We start from the raw sequence: 19,376 nt of genomic DNA on the forward strand, positions 1-19,376 counted from the left end.
TTGCACTTGAGTCACTGGTGTGTCATGGTTGAGTGAGAAGCGAAACGAAAGTGGCCTGTGTTCATATTAACTTGGTCCTGAGTAATTCAGGTCAGTGAAAGGAGTTTCCCTACAAGAGACTCATATTATTCACATTATTTCTGCCAGTATCAGACCGGACAACATGCTTTAACCATGTGAAAGTCGAAGAAACATTTATCAACAACAGGTTTTATTATTCAAATTGTAACTGCAACAGGCATGTATCAAAAAGGTCAATACAGCAAAGCCTTTACAAAATCTGGCTCGACACTGAAGTCTTCCCAAAAATGGCTGTCGCAACAAATTGTAAACAGTTTTATCAACAGTCTTACAGCACTTACAGCAAAATACAAATCAGCTAAAGTAAGAAAAGCACCTGTTATCTTTCAAAATGTTTAAACACAAACACAATTTTGTGCCACTATACAGAATCAAAGTAGACAAACCAAACACAAAGAAATGGAATGTTCAAAGTCACTCGACCATTTTGTTTCCGTACAAAAAAGGACAGCTGGAGTTGTTCCTCACAACAAAAAGGCAAAGGGATTGGACAGTGCATTCAAAGACAAGCACGCCATGCACTTGATGGGAACAGGAGCTGGTTTGGTCACTTAGCATAGTTTGTGCATAGTTATAAGGCATCAATCGAGCAGTCCTTTAGGTTGCATGTGGCTGAGAGAGACATTCTGCAGAGAGGGAGAGTCTCCTTCAGTAGATCCTAGCCAGAAAAAAAAACAAAAACCATGCATCGCCCGCAGCCACCTCCTCCCCCTCTCCATCTTGATAAGAGACTGGCAAAACCCTGAGCAAGTCGAGTTGCGTGGAGTGGAGTTCCAGGTGAGAGGCATGTGCAGTGAGTAACTGATCTCCAGTCTGGGAGGGAAGCTACCCCGAGTTCAACCAGCACTGGAAGAGTCGGAAACATCATCAGAAAAGGACTAATTTCTACAATACCGCCGCAGATCGTCGTTTGGGAGTGCAAGAACACATTGTAGCACAGGTGGAGTTTCTTATGGCATCTGGTGTGTTTGAATAAGGTTCTGCTCATGGCTTCAACAGTGGGATGACAGTTCAAACGAGTGGTTCTTCACATCTGTGCTTCAAAGGCAAACCGTGGAGCCGACATGATTCACTTCAGTTCAAGGGAAGGAAACAACAAACAAGGAGATGCGTAAACAGTCTTCGTAGAGGCAGCAAAAGGACTGGGCTTGTCACATTTTTTTTTTTTTCCATTTTTACATGAGGAAGAATCTTCAATACAAATGCAACACGGCTTTACTTTAAAGTCTTAGGAGGGTCTCGCATCTGAATACTCCAGTTGTCTCAGTCGACTCAGTTCAGATCATTCTTCAAATCTTTGTTTTCAAATGGCACTTCAAAATACCAGAAAAAATGTCTCCTTCAGTTCTTATACTGCTTTCCCCTTAAGGTCCACCAACACAAAAAGTGGTGTGTTCAGTCAGTAATGCCAAAACTACAGTGGACAAATAAATAAAACAAAGCAAATAAAAGAAAATACAGCAGTAGCCAAATGAGGTATCTATGTATTGCTCTATGCCAAAAAAGAGGAATTAAAAATTAAATAAATTAAATAAAATCAGTGGTTTATCAAGATGGGAGGCAAAAGCAACAAAACATAATAAACAAGGTGTTAGGATCAGGTGGGGCAGCGACAGGAGGCTGCAGGCCATTGCCTGCCCCACCCGGCCCCCAGTGTGTGGTGAGGCCCTGAGGCCGGGGTCAGGGGTCAGGAGGTTGAGGTGAAAGGGCACGCGAGGAGTGTCAGGATTCTCTGCTTCCCTGAGGTATTTCTTTGGAGCTGGTTCCTCCTGCGGCTGCAGCGGCGTTGCCATCCCTTTGGGCGGCGGCGGCGGCGTCTTCTGCGTCTGTGCCAGCCGTGCTGGGCTCCGCCTCCTCGGAGACGGAGGTTTGTTCCTGCTGCAGGCCGCCCCAGCTGGCCTTGTTCAGCCCCATGTGGCCCAGCATGGTCTGGGACAGACGTGTGTCAGAGAAACGGGCCCACTCTGCGAACAGCGGCTCCGCCACGTACGTCATGAAGCCTGAAGGGGGAGAACGGAGACGCAGTTTAGGGCTAAAGATCAGAAACGAGCTATAAGTGAGAGCTGCATAAAACAAATCCACAACACAGCTCCTCACCTATTTGAATGTTTCCAATTGTGCTGGAGTCTCTGTCACAAAGTGGGCTGACTTCAAGTTTGTGCTTCTTCTCAATATCTCCTAAAAGAGCATGAGAAAATATGATTAATATATGAGCTCTTCTGTGTGATTATACTGTATGTTCTACTGTTACAGAATGAATTGGTTGCTGAGAATAAACACAGAAAGAACAAAGGAAAGAACTGTAATGGGACTCAAGAAAAGAGCAGAATAAATAACTGAAGGAGAAACAAACAATAGAACAGCAGGCAGCAGGGGGAAAAAAGATAACCTTGTTGGAAGAACTCCTCAGTCACTTTCTCACTCCACTGTTTGCTCAGCTCCCAGGGTCTGCAGGGGTTGCAGATGTCCGCACACTTCAGAGCCATCTGTGCAGAGTGGGAATCAAAACAAAATGAGAGCTCAGTTTTTCCTGTGTGTGTCGAGAGAGACGGAGGAGGTAACTGACCTGCAGGATGAAGTGACGGTGGCTGGAGTTGCTCAAGCACAGGTCCTCCTGGTCCAGGTGCAGGCGAAACCTGGACAGGTACTCGTTCTGCCTGCTGATGTCTGTGGCCAGGATTAAGGAGCCCAACTCCCTCTCCATGTTCAGGCTACGGCATCAGAAAGACAAAATGATCAGACTATAAAGCGCTCACTGTGGCATCTGACGCGTTTTCTCTGTACAAGTAAGCAGAGAAGTCATGTAGAACCTTTCAACCGGTGCCATCTAATAGTGTGTAGCAGTTTTCACGGTGCACTTCACATCACTGCAGTGTCAGACTGACCTGTCCTCAGCCGGCAGATGGGAGAACAGCCCAGTCTCTCTGAGCAGGCCTACTGCCGACTTCCAGTGGTGGTTTTCCAGAACTGAGGTATTCTGCAGATTAAAAAGCAAAAATGTGCGCAGATGCACGCATTTAATAAATCATAGGGTGCCTTCCACTACAGTACATGCATAAGTAGGATCTGGCAGGCTACTAGAGCAGCTGTTATGTGGTTTTACCCTATAGAGTGTGGCTAGATAGTGGTCAGTCTTGATGAGGAAAGGCTGGTTGACCCCAGGATGGTCCAGGTCATGTGTGGCAGCTGCTAGGAGCCCCAGTAGGATGTCACAGGAGGTCAGAGACTTGGCAAGCTGCACTCACAACAAGGCAACGGCACAAAGATCAAAATGACTGATCACATCTGGAAACTTGATATTGGCACTTTTGGCTAACAAAGAACTGAATTAAAGGTAGTTTCTCAAGCCAAAATAACCACAATGTCTTGTTTGCATGCCTCACCATGGGTTCCCGCATGTAGCAGTACATGGCCTGCGTGACATCTGCAGCGTGAACCGCGTTGTGGTAGGGGTTGTCGCTGTGGTAGTCCTCCTGGACCATGACCAGGAACCTCCAGAGTTTGACCATGTCCAGCTGGAAGAGCTCCACCAGGCCATACTGGTTCAGCAGGTGGAAGGTCAGGGTGATCAGGCTGTTTCCTGAACAAGGAGATAATGAGAGTGAGTGTGCAGCTCGCAGTGCTTTTCATTTGTATTCAAAAACAGAAACTGCACCGTCAGACAATGTAAAATATCATGAATCGATTATGCTCAGTGCATCGCTGAGTTATTTGCTGTTTTGTAATTTACTTTCTTGGTGCATCAACTTTCCCTAAACATGCCTCGACTCCCCCCTTCTTAATTTTCCCATAATTACTTCTTTTCATATTTTTCCATCCTTTCTCTTCCCAGAGCACTGTGCGCTGCAGCTGTTATCTCTTGCCATCGCTTCTCCTATCTCTTGCCATTAAGATACACAGTATTACACCAAGCCAGATGTATGGAGAGAGCATATAATATCCTTTCGTATATAACAATAAGAACATGCTTTTTTCTGGTTGTGTCTGGTCTGAGTCATGCCCCTTATTTAAAATATCTGGTACCTGGAGTACACATCTTATCTACTGAGGCTTATGTAGGTTCAGAAATAAGTATTAATTTAAATATGCTCACAATATGACAAAATTAAGGCTCCATAGGAGCTGCTGTTAGTCCAAACTCCCATTTTAACTGTAATAATATGGTGTTGTGTCCTCTTCAACAAGCAAATGGCAACCAAATCGACCCAAAATTGCATGAAGATGGAGTTTTCCCCCTTTACAAAGCAAAATTCAGTGATTCAATTATAGAATTAATCTTCATCCAATAGATGGCACCATTAGTAACACACTGAATCTAAGGCTGCTTTAATGCTGGATGCTCCTGAGAGCACTGCATCACTCTGACCATAACTTTTAAAACAACTGCAGATCATATTTTACCAACCGTTTGTCAACCTGTCGAAGAGGAAAATGTCAAAATTCCAGTTCCCGACTTTTTCCAGCATGCACTACGAGAGAGGACAGAAGCACAGAATTAGCGAAGTCTGAACAAAGCGAATCAGGCTCAGGTGTGGCATCCTCATATAAAGGGTGGGTGTCATACTCTGGCCTGTCCAGTGTAGTCTTCATCCAGGATGTGGAGGGGGATCTGCTGGGGGACTCCCCGCAGCAGACGGGATGAGTGCAGGTACCTCTGGAAGCTGAGCAGCCTGTGGACCCTCCTCTCAGGAGCAGAGCTCGCTGACGCGGACCCACAGCCCAGCCGTGCTGTACACACACACACAAATTGACAAAATATGTAATATTTAAAATACCTAACAATGCTTTCGGTTCGTGTTTATTTTACATGCTCATTAGGCTCGGAGAACCATCTGGGTTGCACAAACTCGGTGGGGATCTGACACCAACACGGAGATATACAAACAGTCGCTGCTGACACAGCCGCCCACTCATAAGCCTCTCGTCTGGGATCACACAGCAGACATGCTTTGTCAGTGGTCTCACACACACACTCGCACGCACACAAAAGCACTGTGTCTGAATAAACCGGGGCTGCAATCCGGAAACACGTCAGCATGAGGCAGGATTACTTTTGGGTCAAAATGTCAACGCACAAGCATACACTTCTTCTTTGTAACTGTTTGATGTTTTCTAAAAAAGGTTCCAATGAGTATGAAAGTGATTATTTTATCGCACATCCCAAGGTGTAGGCTAAGACACACCTCGGACTTCATCGCCATGTGCAGCTACAGTTTGATAATGACTCTCGTTATCAGAGAGGCTGGCGGGTCGAGGTAATCGGTTGAGATTCATACTCACTGTGAAGAGTTCGGAAGTCGATGCACAGGTAGGGGTGGGAGCTTCTTCGTTCCGGTTCAAATCCAACCTGACTTCTCACTCTCACATCTCCTAGAAGAAATCAGCACTTATTTCCTCAAGATTCATGCTGCTTGACAAGAAAGGTGTCTGAATGTGCTAGCCCAGGCAGTATTTACAAATGTTTTCAGTTACATACTGTACATACAGGTGCCAGAAGGATGGGCTTCACCACAGGACAGTGAACAATAACAATAAGACAATTGGAAATGTGTGTAAAATTATCAACACAGTTGAAACCCTGCCCTCCTGTAAGCAAGCCTCTGTTCCACTAGCCAGAGACAGCCGGTGTATTTTTCTTCATAGATGTTTTTTCTTGCATCGGTCCGAAAAAGCTGAAACAGATTCTGGTTTTCTGGCAATATTCTAAGATAGATGAGAATTTATGCCTCACAAATATTCCCCTCGCTTTACTTAAGTGGCATTTTTGCTTATGTTATTTCTGTTTTAGAAATTGTATTTAGTTCGTTGGTGTCTGTTATTATCCTGCCTGTTTGTTAGTTTGTGCTAAATGCTTTTCATATGAAAAACCTTTTAGCCAGGAAAGTGCCGTCAAAACCTCATGGGAGCTGTAGCTGTCCATGCAAACAAAATAATCAGTCGTTGACTTTATCAAAATGATGTGCTCTTCTATTCAGTGTGGTAGTGGATATGAATTTACTGCAGCTTGGATTGTGGGCAGAAAACTTCACTATCATGTTTCAGCTTTTCGTAACAATTTTACATGATTTCACCTCTTTATTGTCCGAGTGTGGTAAAGCCCATCATTTTGGTACCCTAAGCACAACTAAAACAAGCAAAAGATGTGATTTTGTAAACATTATTTGACCCAAGTCTGGCATATACTAGCACAGTCGCGCACAAACACACACTCCCACGACCCAGAAGACAAAATTCAATGGACAGACAAGTCAATCAGACAGCTGAGCATGCAATGCCATGTCAGGACAGTCTGCTCTACTATTAGTGCTCAGAGCCACTGAGATTGACCTTTAGTCCGTCTATGACTGTTTTTAGGAGTCAGGCAGAGGAAGAGGAACAGACTCCAGACTCGGATCAAACAGACGGCGGCTGGCCTGCTTGTAGACTGCAGTCAGGAGCAGTGAGAGCGTAGTGAGGTGACAGCATGGCGCTATGGCACTGATGCAGTAAAATGCTAGCGTGTCGTTCCAGGCAACACTCTATATGCGGCAAGACTCCATGTGGCAGTGTACTCATCAAGGCGCTAAACGGTGCAATGGTACGTTTCTAGCATGGCACTTCTGATTGGTTCGTATGTGCATTAGAATTAAAATCAAAGCAGTCACACAGGTGTGTTTCCCAACCAGCATGTTACTTACTTGCAAACAGCTGTTTGAATACTACACAAGCTCCTATCAAAATACCAAAAACTAAGAATTACAATTCAAGGCATAACGATGCTCAACATCATTTTGAGAAAGCTGATCGTGGCGCTGTTGGTATGAATGTGGAGAGTGAAACCGTATCAGAGGCATTACACATGCAAAAAGTAAAGTATGACCAAAAGACACTACAATTCATGCACTCCTAGCTAGTGTGTGTGTGTGTGTATATACATCCATCACATCTGCAGATGCATGTGCTGGGGCTCAGCACGCGTGTGTGTCTGTGTGTGTGAGTGTGTGCGATCGCACACTTGTGTGATTAGTGTGTTTTGAGAGTCACAGGGTCCATGTTTCCCCTGCGGTGCATTAGTGCTGGCGCTCTGGGGTGGATGTAGGTCATGTCATTATAACTGATGCGGCGAAAGCTCTGAGTCCTGCTATTTGAAAGCACATCAGCATTAACTTGGCAGACTGAACCCTGGCCCGGGCAAACACCAGTCTGCATTAGCGTGCTTCTCCTCACACTCAATTTAATATAAAATGTACAGACACGGATGCTTTATGCCAGTGATGTATGAGACCGCCATCATACTTAGCCAAGGAAAATGATTGAAAAGCTAAAGCTCCTTCAGTCGGCTCAATAAATCGCTGTCACTGTGACTAGACGCACGTGGCAGCAGTCGAATCGTGGGCATTATCAAGACGGAGAGAAACAAAGTGTTGCAATATTATGTGAAAGCTACAGTAAACAGGATTTCAACACAGACACTCAGTAAGCCCTAAACTGTCCCTGCTGTTTAATGCTCCCTGCCTACTCACCATGCTTCACAGCAGCAATCTAATATCTATGAGCGACAGTGACGGGATAACACTGCGAGGAATTCTAATTCTTGCCAGCCAAACAACATCAGATCTATGAATCGAGGCAAAAAAGTTGCATGCGAGGGCACATCTGTGCGCGGTAGACTGATGTCAGGGGTACACTCAGGCTCTAATCGCACCATTATCCCCAATAACCTTATCGATTAGAAAGCCAAGGCTGATTTGGCTGCTTCCTAGATGCATTTGACTCCATCTGAGCCCTCCATCCTCTCATCCATTTTCTAAACTGCTTATCCTGTATAGGGTCGCTGACGGCAGCACTGGGCAAATGGACACACACACAAACAAAGTATGTACACACAGATACAGGTACACAAACACGCAAAACGAACTCAGCCAGCGAAGTCTGTTTAGGGACGCAAACCTGATGAAGCTTCAAAGACACTCAGCATGACAGATAACACACAACCTAAATCTATTCTGATTGAGAGATTACCAAAAGGCCAGGGATTGAGTGGACATGCACTCTAGTGCATCCTCATCTCTCCGTAATCTCCACATGCCTCTCTCCGTTTCTGATCCATCCATTTCCCTGCTCACTGCTTTTTAAGCCATCGTGTATTAAGAAATGGACATGGCCACGTCTGGGAACCGTGTGTTTGCGGGTGTTTACTGAAAATGCATGTGCGTGTGTGCATGGAGAGTGGGAAAACACTTACCTAGCATGCGGATGTACAGCGCTGTCTGGTCGGAGCTGTCGTAGGAGATGGCCCCTCGTCTCTGGGCAAACAAAAAGAAACACCGTCAACAAACTGCCCAAGGTTTATACCAATATCATGCTGAAGGTATGTTATTATGACGCTGTAATAGGTCCCACCAGTGGTTGTTATGCCCAAAATTGATGTGGGAGGTATCACAACCACATCCCCGCAAACACACACCTCAAAAAACACAAAATACAGGTCATTTTTTTAAGGTATACACAGAGCTAGATAAGTGGAGGGTGGTGGAATATTGCTACTGTTGGTTCTAATCTGCTGTGTGTGTGTGTGTGTGTGTGTGTACGTGCTCAAGCTGTTAAACTGATAAACATGTTCCAGCTTCATATCATCAGCCTGATACGGCACTTACCGTTACCACTGCTATCAGTCATGTGAGAAACGCACGTGTTATGTCCACACACACACACACACACACACACACACACACACACACACACACACACACACTTTCCTATAAATACAAATTATCCATCCAAACAGCTTTGGTCCCACCTTTAAACTTCTATTCCAATAACACTGTAACTGCCTTTTTAAAAGAATTTTGGGTACAGATTTCTATACAAATACATCGGATCACACCGGATTACATTGCCAGAAAAGAAACATACGATGTGCAAGTTTTAAATAAGTCACTTATTTATATAGATTTTTTTATTGCTTATAATGTTTCAAACTGCTGCCAAAACTGCTAAGTTGTAAACTAACTAGTCCTAGCTGTGCTAACAAAGACCTAACATTGATGCTAACCAAACATACACAGACCGGTAGTCCACAGCTGTTACCAGGCTGTTGCCAGATGTTGTTGTTCTTGTTTTGGTGATATAAAACACAGTCTGCGTGTGAATGAGAGGCTGAAACGCAGAGGTAAATGTTTGTTTTGCAACATAGCGCATATACATGTGGACAAGGCCTAAGGGTGGTTCTGTTGACCTCGCAAGGGGAATCACTTGTGTGCGCGAGCCCACCCAGTGTCGAAAGTATCCCTCAGCAGGAGGCAGCTGCAGCAGCTCAGTCTCAAGCACAGCAGCAGTTGGAGCAGGTACGACTGTGGCGACTGCATATTTGCTCTGCTGACAGACAACTGCTCTGGGCTGCACTGAGGTGTTGGCTCACCTCTCCGTGCACTCCACACATCCTAGCTCCCCCTCCCCTCCACACCCACTCTCCCCTCCGGGGCTACCCTCGTTTCAGATTACCCGTTCCACAGGGAGCCCGCACGACTGGCCCCGTCGGCTCACCGACGGGACTCCGTCTATGTTCTGGGACCGTTTAATGACAACCGGCTACTGGTCACACCACAAACGCAAACATGTGCAAACACAAATGCACATGCTTATACACCCATTACTTCAAATACTTAGGATTTTTGCCAATCTCCTTCACACACACATGCACACCTGACACTGTCTGTCCTCTAAGCTCATGACAGCCGCCAATCCAAAGCTAATATTTTACCGGCTAGCAAACATCTTGACTCAGGGTGGGTAATCTGGAAAGCTGTATTTTAGTGTCAACAGGCCTCTGTGTTTACACACAGCACCAGTGGTTAGTGTGAATATTATAGATTGTGTGTATCTAGCATGGGCTGTGTTCTGTTTGTCTGTTTGTGTGTGTGTGTGTGCATGTGAGTGTAAGGGGGTTGGTACCGGCTGTAACATGCGTGGGAACGGTATAATGCTGGCTCTGGAGCTGGGAATGGAAGAGTGACCACTGCCAGCACTTGCCCAAACAAACCTTTTGGCCAGAGCTTGCAAACACACACACACACGCACACGCGCACGCACATGCGCACACACACACACACACACACACACACATAGAGTCATACAGAGCTAGCCACCAGTTGGCACTTAAGAGGACACTGGCATGTGCTCCCTTGTGAGCTGGTAAGAAGGGGGCGGCAGTGCAAACACTTTGTCAATGTCACATTCCCACTGCGAACGGAGGAGAAAGTCACGTTTTACCCTTGAAATGGCCGGGACACAACACACACAGCCCGGCGACGCCTTGCAGCGCTAAGTCCCAACACACACAAGACCATAGTGGTCCTGTCGTGGTCCGACATGAACTCGAGCCCCTTTCAAAGCATTGTGTTTTTGGCATTTGTGCTTCACAGCTCACGGATGATGGGAAATAAGGGCGAGAGAGAGATGCAGGACGTCAAAGGCAAGACTCGGACTTCATGTCACCGACACGTCATTCGTTTATTTTGAGTTAAATCTGCACTTTGTCCCTCTTTGCGCGCGCTTATCACAAATTTCAATCATACGAAACGTTCGGAATGTAGTCCAGCAGTGGTTAATCTTCTTTTGGAAATGCCTGTTTGTGTAAGCTGCCTGCCTGGTCGTTTTTTCTCACTCTATCTTACACGTTAGCATCACTTAGCATCCGAACACAGGGGGTAAAATGGTGTTAAAATCTGAAAATTACAAGCATGTTTTGGATTTTTTTTTTTTTTTTAAAGAACATGTTCTGCTTGTTCGTAATTCTGTCGCAGCCTCAGAGAACAACATTACTACGTTTTATTGAGCCTAAACTGAGACAGAAAAAACTTGGGAAAGTTGATGCCACAGCAAACTGACCAGCTTGTATCCTTAATGTAAGAAATTAGAAAGAACAACACTTTGCACAGCCGCTTAATTATGAAAGCCTTCCACAGGCCAGACAGCTACTGGAAAGGTTTTATTATGAAGCCCTGGCAGGAGGAATTGGCTTGGTCTATGAGAAAAGTGATGGACTCCTTTGTTTAATAACTGTTGCGCATCTACAGTAGATTTGATCTTTTTTTTTTCAAGCTTTTTGATCTGAGGATCAAGCTTACATTTTGCAAAGTAAGTGAACTGTGGTTAGACAAAGAGTTGCTGGCAATAAGTGACAGCTGAGGAGAATCTCAACCCTCAACCCTCTAACTGGAACCATGGGTGACGAAGAGCCCATTATCACAGGTTCTGATCATGGTTTGTCACAGGTGCGTCACAGCAAAGGTATTCAGCATCAAGGGAAATCTGCCAGTTTTTTCAGAGGCTGCATGAAGATGAACAGATAAAACTGCTGAGACATCATCTGTGGGATGATGTGGCTTGGATCTGGGTTTAAACCTCATCGCCAACTTTGTCAATTGTAAGTGCCACAAACTAAAAAGAAACATCCAAGGGTAGGCCAGCTGGATCTTTATCCATGAGCAGGGATGTTAATCAAGCAAATACACTCAATCAAGCCTTAGAAATCAGACAGTTTCTCTGCAGCACATTAGCATTTCAAGACAGAAACTGCTGGATATTTCCAATGACCTTAATACAGCCCGACTTCTTGGTGCCAGCGTCTAGTGGCCATCAAAGGAATTGCAGCTTTAGGGACCTGGACTCTTTCGCCTCACCGCTGAGCCGTGCCGGTCCCCACTTCGCATTTGTCCCACAGCCTCTGGCATCAAACTCATTAGTACCCAGTTACATGCTTACACAAATCTTATTTCGCTAACTAGATTTTGTAAATTTACTTGTGTGGGCGAGCAGCTTACTCAATAATGACAATCAGTAAACACTGTGTGATGTGAGGCCATCAGGGTACTTAAATTACCCTTAACATTTTGTTCCAGGAAAAATACTGGATTTCCATCCATAAAATCACAAAATCGGATCATATCAAACTTGTTGAAACATTGTGCACAAGCACTTAAGTTTTAACTGTTTAATGATGTCCCAAGTGGGTTGCAGGCCATATTACTTCAATAAAGCTTTACTAGTTTAACTTTAACTCAATTCGTATTTTTAGCGGACACATGGAAACAAGTCATCTGCCTCAGGTGCCTCAAACCTGCATGGAAGCCAATCGGCGTTGAGAGCAAGCCTAATTCAGTTTTGTTTGCAGTTTACCGCGAGCGTAACAGTCAGCTCATTGTACTGTCTGCAATTCCACATGAGCTCGTTTACATACGGCTCTGTTTCTTATCTCAGCTTAGTCTCGCTGCCTGGGGGTCACAGCACTCGGGTTTCTGCGGTGGGGGGAGTCACGTTATGTTAAAACTTCTGAGCCGGTGAGCTACCTCACGGCTTCAATCTTTTGTCATTTGCCGCTCCTACAGTTAAACAGACGTTAACAACGTCACAAGGGCTTAGACATGTGAACCCGGCCGACCTCGCAGGAATCTGGTGAAATTCTGCCAGTGAAGGTGTGTTAATTGACTGCTTTTTGTCCCCATCAACAGCTGCCTTATTGTCATGATGGTGTTTGCTCAAAGCAAACAGGCTAATGTATCTGGTGTGTGTGTGTATGTTTAAATCAAAAAGGCGGTGGCAAAAAAAGTCACAAAAACTCAAATTCAAAACAGCCCGATTGCTTCTTCGAACATGCCCTCTTGTCATCATAGCATTGTGATTGAGCTAGTATTGCAGTACAACGCCCTTTGAATGGTATTCAAGAGTCCAGTGCGCAGTGCGGCACTCTCACACTTCCTTGTGTCGAACACAGACATGAAAACAGACTTTTATTATGTCTCTTTGCTTTAAAGTTGGCTTTTTAGCTGCGGCCCGCTGCATAGTCGGTAAGTCAGCTGGGGCCAAGCAAATGAGGAAGCCAGCAGTATCCCTATAAACTGATATATCACAAACAAAGCAGCGCGCACACACGCACACGACACACACATGTAAATTCCAGAGATAAAAGCGGCCGGACTCAGCACGGCTTCATAAACCGAAAGCTTCCTTCTGAGTTATGACCTCTTGCAGCGCTCTGCTGTGTGGGACGGCACATTCCAGTAACTGAGTGCTAGGCCATAAACGCGGACCGGTTTGGATCGAGCGAGTATGCGCGCGCGTGTGTGTTTGTGCACCGGCCCTTGGATACACAAAAGCCTTAGATGAAGTCTACCTGTTGCAAGAGTGTTTTATGTCCACCCTGACACACTCCAGCTGCAGTGAGTTTTTGAGAGAGAGCGGAGGGGGCTGCTGATTTGAGGGGAGGCCCGGGGTGCGCTGGCCCGATGCCTTAGCCGGCGAATGGCAGGGCGGTGTGGTCGCAGGAGAATAACAGCAGCATGCTTGTCAGGCAGTAATACATCTGTGCCAATGTTTTTTTATGTGTTTTTACTGGCGGGTTAAGTGTCTTAAAATGATTTAAGCATTCTTTACACAGAGCGCTTGTATAAATGTGCTTTCAGCAATGCCCAATGAAACAAGTAGAGTTACGGGGTGGGGGAAGGGGGAGGCTTGCTTCATATTCTCACACACTGTCTACCCTGCACAGGAATTTCATTCATTTTTAAACATCATCCCCAGGCTCTAATTGCCTCTCTGGGCCAGCTTAAATCCCCCCCTCCTCCAAGAGGTCTTAACCTTCTTAGGAGGGTAAACAAAACCCCAGTCACCAACCAGTGCCCCTGTGGTCAACTCTTTGGTAAATAAATTGTCCCTTCTTGTATAGGCTCTTCTCATACCTCTACAGGGCTACAGTAAACATGATTAATATTCAGCCGGACCAGTTGGCCCCTGACATTGTGCCCGTTAGTGTGTTGATGTGTGGAACCACATTCTCCATGGCCGATTGCACTCGACACTGCAGAACAAAAACAGAATGGTCATGTGATAAGAGGGGCCCCATACAGAGAGGCAGACAGCAAAAACAGGGAGTGTGTGTTTAAATGAAGACAGGACGTCAGGTTTGTTTATTTACTAAATAACACGCACATCCTCGCTCGGTAACAAACAGCGCCATTCATTAAAGCTCATTCATGCGAAATTTCACAGAAAGCCTCACTCTGGCAGGGAGAGAGTTAAAGTTTTTGTGAAAGGTTGTGAAACACCAGGCTCAGAGTCTGAGCGGCTCCTTCAGCATTCTTACCACATCCTGAAACTACGTCAATCCGATGGCACTGCGCAGAAAAAAAAAACCTTATCGGTTCAGTTAAAATCAACAAAGTAACTCCCTCAGAAAGGAGCACTGTCGTGTATTCCCTTATCGCGCTCCGCACAGAAACATCCATAGTGTGGATGAAACAGGCAGCGCTATCTCTCGCCTTGGCGCACAGGCCTATCATCATCTCCTGTCCCTGAACACCTCAAATGAGAAGTAGCCGATCTAGGGTCAGCGGCCAGCACGCTCTTGATGGTATCTCTGGCTGTGATATGATTGAGCCAAACCAACAGCAGATCAGTGTTTCCCGTCTAAGCTGCTTTCCTCCCATTATCGCCAAAAGCCATGTGACTGCTCGGGCCCCATCAATACCGTGCATCTGTTTATTGATTCTTGCATCTCTGCTGGATCCCCCCACCCCTTCTGAAAGAGTTGTCAATTACATAGCCTGGTCAGAACCATGTGACTGTGTGTGAATGTGTTGCTAGCATCAAATCATGACAGCCAGCCACATGGCACAGAAACTCCTGCCATGTGGGACATCTCTGAGATGTGTAATGACGAACTAACTTGATGTGCAAATGCATGTGTGTTTTGTAGTTTAAATGGGAACCACATGAGTCTTTGCTGCGTCTGACTCCTTGGCTCACACTCCCGGTCCTTTCATTCTGCACCAATCTAATCTATCTCAGTCCTGTGTTTACCCTTCATTCCGGAGCAGCCAGAGGGGACCAGCATGCATCACTATATACAAGCAAATTCAAATCATCTTCCACGTCACTTTCAGGAATTAGCCAACATGCATTGTGATAAAAAAAAAACAATAGAGGCATTGTAATAGACAAACGAGCCCGTTTATTTAATGCCGTTGCTGTTTTCAACGCCTCTTCAACAGCATATTTACTCCCATTATAAGCATTCCACGACCACAGAGTGACACATTCTTCTGAGACTCTGTCGTGTCTTCAACCCTACTCTTTCGTCCTCTGTTTACAAGAGGAAATGTCTTCATCTGCGGGGGGTGGGAGTAGAGGAGAAAGAGAAAGAAAGAGAGAGAGAGCGCTTGCGAGTGAGCGGAACAAGATAGCCAGAGAAAGAAAAGAGACTGAGACTCCGGCCATCTGTGAGTCTGGCGGCGAGCCAAACCACTGCCCACAGAGCCCAGGCACATGCCTAACTGCCTCTTTCTGCAATGGTAGTCCAGAACTGCTTCCACAAACAACAGGCCTGTGGAACCACACACAAAAACACAGCAGCCACCAAGGACAAATGCACCCTTATGGTCATAAATAGGGCCCGAAACACAATATTTGTAGAAGTGTAATTGCTCTGTGACAAAGGCTGAGTGACACCGGTGCATGTGTGCATGCATGTTCACCCAGTTCTGCCAGTGTTCAGGAAGAGAAAAAAAAAAAAAGACAAACGACTATGTCAGCAGGTCTTTATGTTGAATTACTGAATCCAACTTTGTCACTCAAAGCAAAAAATAAAAATAATAAGTATATAATAATAAGCGTTTGTAAACCTTGTGCGGTTTAACAATGTCTCCACAAAAATGACATGCAGATCATTGTTGTTTCACTGTAGGTTCACTTAACACTGCAGAGTGCATTGCTTGCTGCAAACGACCCCTTTTTTGACAACAAAGCAGCACACCTCACACCTGCCCATTGAAAACCCTGGCCCACTTGAGAGATCAACTGGTGATCTCGGCCGAGGGACACACAATAGCTTTACACTCGTGGCCGTATGCAGAGGACGAGCAATCTAGCATTATGCTGAAACGGGCTTTCTTCTGAGGTTTTGGGGCTCCTCCAAGGATCCCTCCTCTCGGCCGCAGTCTGAGAAGCAAGGTCCAAGAACCACCAAGACGCGGGACAGCTTCAGGCCCTCGGATTAGTTTTAGAAGTCGTTCTAAGTGGTGATGGAGTGGATGAGTGGATCGCCAGAAAAAGACAATAACACAGCAAAAAAGAAAAGACCGCTGAAGATAAGCAACATTGAGGGCCTTTGATAGCCAGAGCTATGCGTTAGTCCTCGGAGGCAGCTGCCCATGATGGTGTGGTAGGTTCAAAGCGGACACACATGGGTGGTTATGTGGAGCAGCGTCTTGCACAAAGCGCTAATGGACAGCCCATTGAAGAGGACGCTCACACAGTCGAAGATAGTGACTTCATGCTTAGTTAATGTGTTGGGAGATGCCATGCAACGCTGTGGGAATTTTTGTTCATGACCTACTCGCCGTCAAAGGGCCGAGAATACACCCTGATGCTTTTGTGCAAAACTACTGAAGCAATATCAAAGATGTTCTTGTTTTTTTTTTCAATTTTAAAAAAGTAGTAACACTGTGGGGAAAGAGTTCACTGACTCATGACTTGATGTGCAACTTCTCTTGGAGTTGAGATCACAGGCACACGTGTTGCAGTCGGTTAAGCAAGTGTACTGCACAAAAGGCCTAATGGACAATACATCATCCAAGACACATGCTCATGCACAACAGTGACTCAGTGCTTGGCTACAGCATTGGAGGTGCATTGTACTGCTGTGCCAGTTTTTCTGTGTACACGAAGAGTCAAGCAAAACATGACCCCACAATGTGAAGACTGTTGTTGTGGCCTACCTTTGCTTTCACCGCAGAGGAGAAATATAAAAGGCAGGCTTACCAGAGGCAGATTTTCAAGAATTCAAGACTCTGAGAAAGCAGGAAGTTCAAGTATGACTCAATGATTTATGTTTCTTCTGTCAATGTGTCAAGGGATGTTAACATAAATAACAGTGCGGCACGTTACCCCTTACAAGCAGGTCCCAGGAGTGAACTCGTATACTTCAGGCATCAGTGCTGGCTAAAGTGTAAGCCAAGAGGGCCTTTATCTGTGGGCAGCATGCACAAATGCAAAGTGGTTTTAGGAGATGGCTGGCTGGGTTTGTGTTTTAGGTGCAAGAGATAAGAAAATGTGTGTGTGTGTGCAAGCGAGTGTTCACTGTGTGCGTTAGGGCCTAGATGCCCAACAACCACCTGCAAGATTCCTGTGGATTTTTCGTGTTTGTTTGAAAAAAAAGAAAAGGTGCTGGTTTTTAAGGCCCGTGTTGTGGCTACACGAAAAGACACGCGATAAACGTAAAGGTTTAGATTTCTTTACCTGTGACAGCTGTCTCGGATCAGGAGCCCCGAAGAGAGAAGAACTGGAGCTGAAACTGATGGCTCCCCTCCGGCTGAGGACATGCTTGGGAACCGGCCTGTCAAGAGGCAAAACCGGCAGCTGATAACATACTTCCATTGAATAGTCAGGGCTGGATCCGGATCAAAAATATAAAAAAAAAAAAAAGTGAAATATACGATGCAAAAGATAACAAATGCAATGCGAAAATAGATGACTGGTGACTTAGAAAATCTCCCAAAGCCGCACAAAAAAAAATCTTTCAATATCGTGGAAACGATGTGCTGCCGAGCTGCAAAGTATTTCTGTTCATTATGAGCGACTCCAAACTTGTCCAGATCGCCTTCATTGATGCTGCGTCTTATCTACCTCCACCGTTTCGCCTCCTTTCGGTGTCATTCCGTGGGGGGAGAAAATCATGCCGCTGTTGCATTCGCTCCTTTCCTTCTCATCTTGCTCAAATCCGGGCCCACGGACGACGAGACCTTCTTGCCATTTTCTGGGTCTTTATGAAAACGCTTCCTCATTTTCGAGGCAGAGAAACACGTCCGCTCGTTTGCGTTGCGCTGCGTCCGCGGATCCGCGTATCACATATCCCGAGACGAAAACAAAAGGCACGACCGCTTCCAAAAAATGTCATCAACATATCATATCGTATGCACCACCGGCGGACGAGGTGCGGCGGCTCCAGGATGTGAGAGCCCGTCTGCCGCGGCCGGGAGCTTTCCTCGCGTTCGCGCTTACACCGGTGGCGAAATATATTCAACATGTAGGGCTTTTCCGTCTTTTTTCGCAAGCTGCATGATGAAGGAGCAGTTGTCTAATTCACCGCTGACCGTTAAGCACAAAGTGTCTGGTTCAGAGAGGGAAACCCCCGACGTTCATCTCATTCATTGCCGCTCCGGTGGGTTTAAAGGAAACGTGATGGCACGCAACGCGAGACTATCAGCCAAAAAGACGACAAATTAATAACCGAGAGTGTGTTTATTTCCCTTTAACTACGTACCTATCGCCCTAAACATTAGCCTACTGTATGGTTTTAAAGCACACACCACCTGCCAGAGATGGTGCTGTTGAAGCGAACAGTAAAAAAACGCCCTTGTCTATCTTCGACCAATGGCGTCAAGGCGACGCTTGTAACATGAACGCTGATTGGACAGGAGCGCCTACAATGTATCAACGGAGTTACGCGATTGGATGCGCGGCCAGGGCGATCCCAAGACCTTTATGAGCAGTCGTTTGCAGACGGCGTGGACTTTCTCAAGGGTATTCCTCCACAACGGGGCTTACCCTGCAGCGGTCCACATCATTGCCTGTGATTACCTTCCTCTCATGACTCATACTACTTGGGAGCTGAGACTCACCGGGAGTTTGAAATACAGCCCAGGAAATACAGTAAAATGTTGCAGCTCTGTGGAAGCAATTTGCTCCATATGACTGCTTGTGGTGACTCAAGACACATGCAGATTGTATTGTGGAGCAGACTCTGAGTAACTAGTTTTCTTGTGGCCATGCATTGTTTGGGTTTATCATTCTGGACCCAATGCCTGAAAGGTGCTGGACCACTGATACCGGCCCACACCTACACCATGTTAAGGTGTAGTTAACCTCGTGCTGAGAGAATCAAATTATTCCTCAAGAAAGACATAGAGACCAGAATGTGAACATTTTTCACTGGAGGTTTCTGTGCCATGCCCATGTGCCGGGGGACAATGGAAGTGCCATGGCAACAGTCAGGCCCTGTGCCAATAGAGGCATAATCCCCTCCCTCCCCATTTCCATGGGTCTGAATGTAGTTCCCCACTGTCATACCCCCCACAAAGAGATCCTGCGTCTTTTCCAGGCAACTAAGGAAACACTGCAAAACACAACAAATAATGAGTCGCAGACAGTGGCAGGGGTGAAGAGAGCCCAATTCAAGTAGAGGCATAGCGAGATTTCACTTCAGTTACGTATAAAGTGAATTATTAGAGTTTGAAACTACAAAAGTAGCTGTTTTCACG

The 19,376-nt window shown here is 45.8% G+C and overlaps 1 protein-coding gene across 3 annotated transcripts; it reads right to left on the reverse strand.

Moving 5' to 3' along the window:
• Positions 1–1,210: 1,210 nt before the first annotated feature.
• Positions 1,211–18,397, reverse strand: pde7a (phosphodiesterase 7A). Of its 3 annotated transcripts, XM_041961471.1 has the most exons (13): positions 17,356–18,397; positions 8,306–8,366; positions 6,759–6,791; positions 5,362–5,451; positions 4,646–4,809; positions 4,487–4,550; positions 3,465–3,661; positions 3,185–3,316; positions 2,967–3,058; positions 2,648–2,792; positions 2,471–2,567; positions 2,179–2,259; positions 1,211–2,081 (listed from the first exon to the last, which is right to left on the reverse strand). In XM_041961471.1, exons 1-13 carry the CDS (start codon positions 17,491–17,493, stop codon positions 1,804–1,806), a joined length of 1,572 nt encoding a protein of 523 aa, XP_041817405.1. In that variant the 5' UTR covers positions 17,494–18,397; the 3' UTR covers positions 1,211–1,803. The 3 variants fall into 3 exon arrangements, with proteins under 3 accessions (XP_041817405.1, XP_041817407.1, XP_041817406.1); XM_041961473.1 differs by lacking the exon at positions 6,759–6,791 and having other exon boundaries at positions 5,362–5,448; XM_041961472.1 differs by lacking the exon at positions 6,759–6,791.
• Between the last annotated feature and the right edge of the window lie 979 nt (positions 18,398–19,376).

This window comes from Chelmon rostratus, chromosome 20 (genome assembly GCF_017976325.1).
Source record: "Chelmon rostratus isolate fCheRos1 chromosome 20, fCheRos1.pri, whole genome shotgun sequence".
Classification (NCBI taxonomy): Eukaryota; Metazoa; Chordata; class Actinopteri; order Chaetodontiformes; family Chaetodontidae; genus Chelmon; species Chelmon rostratus.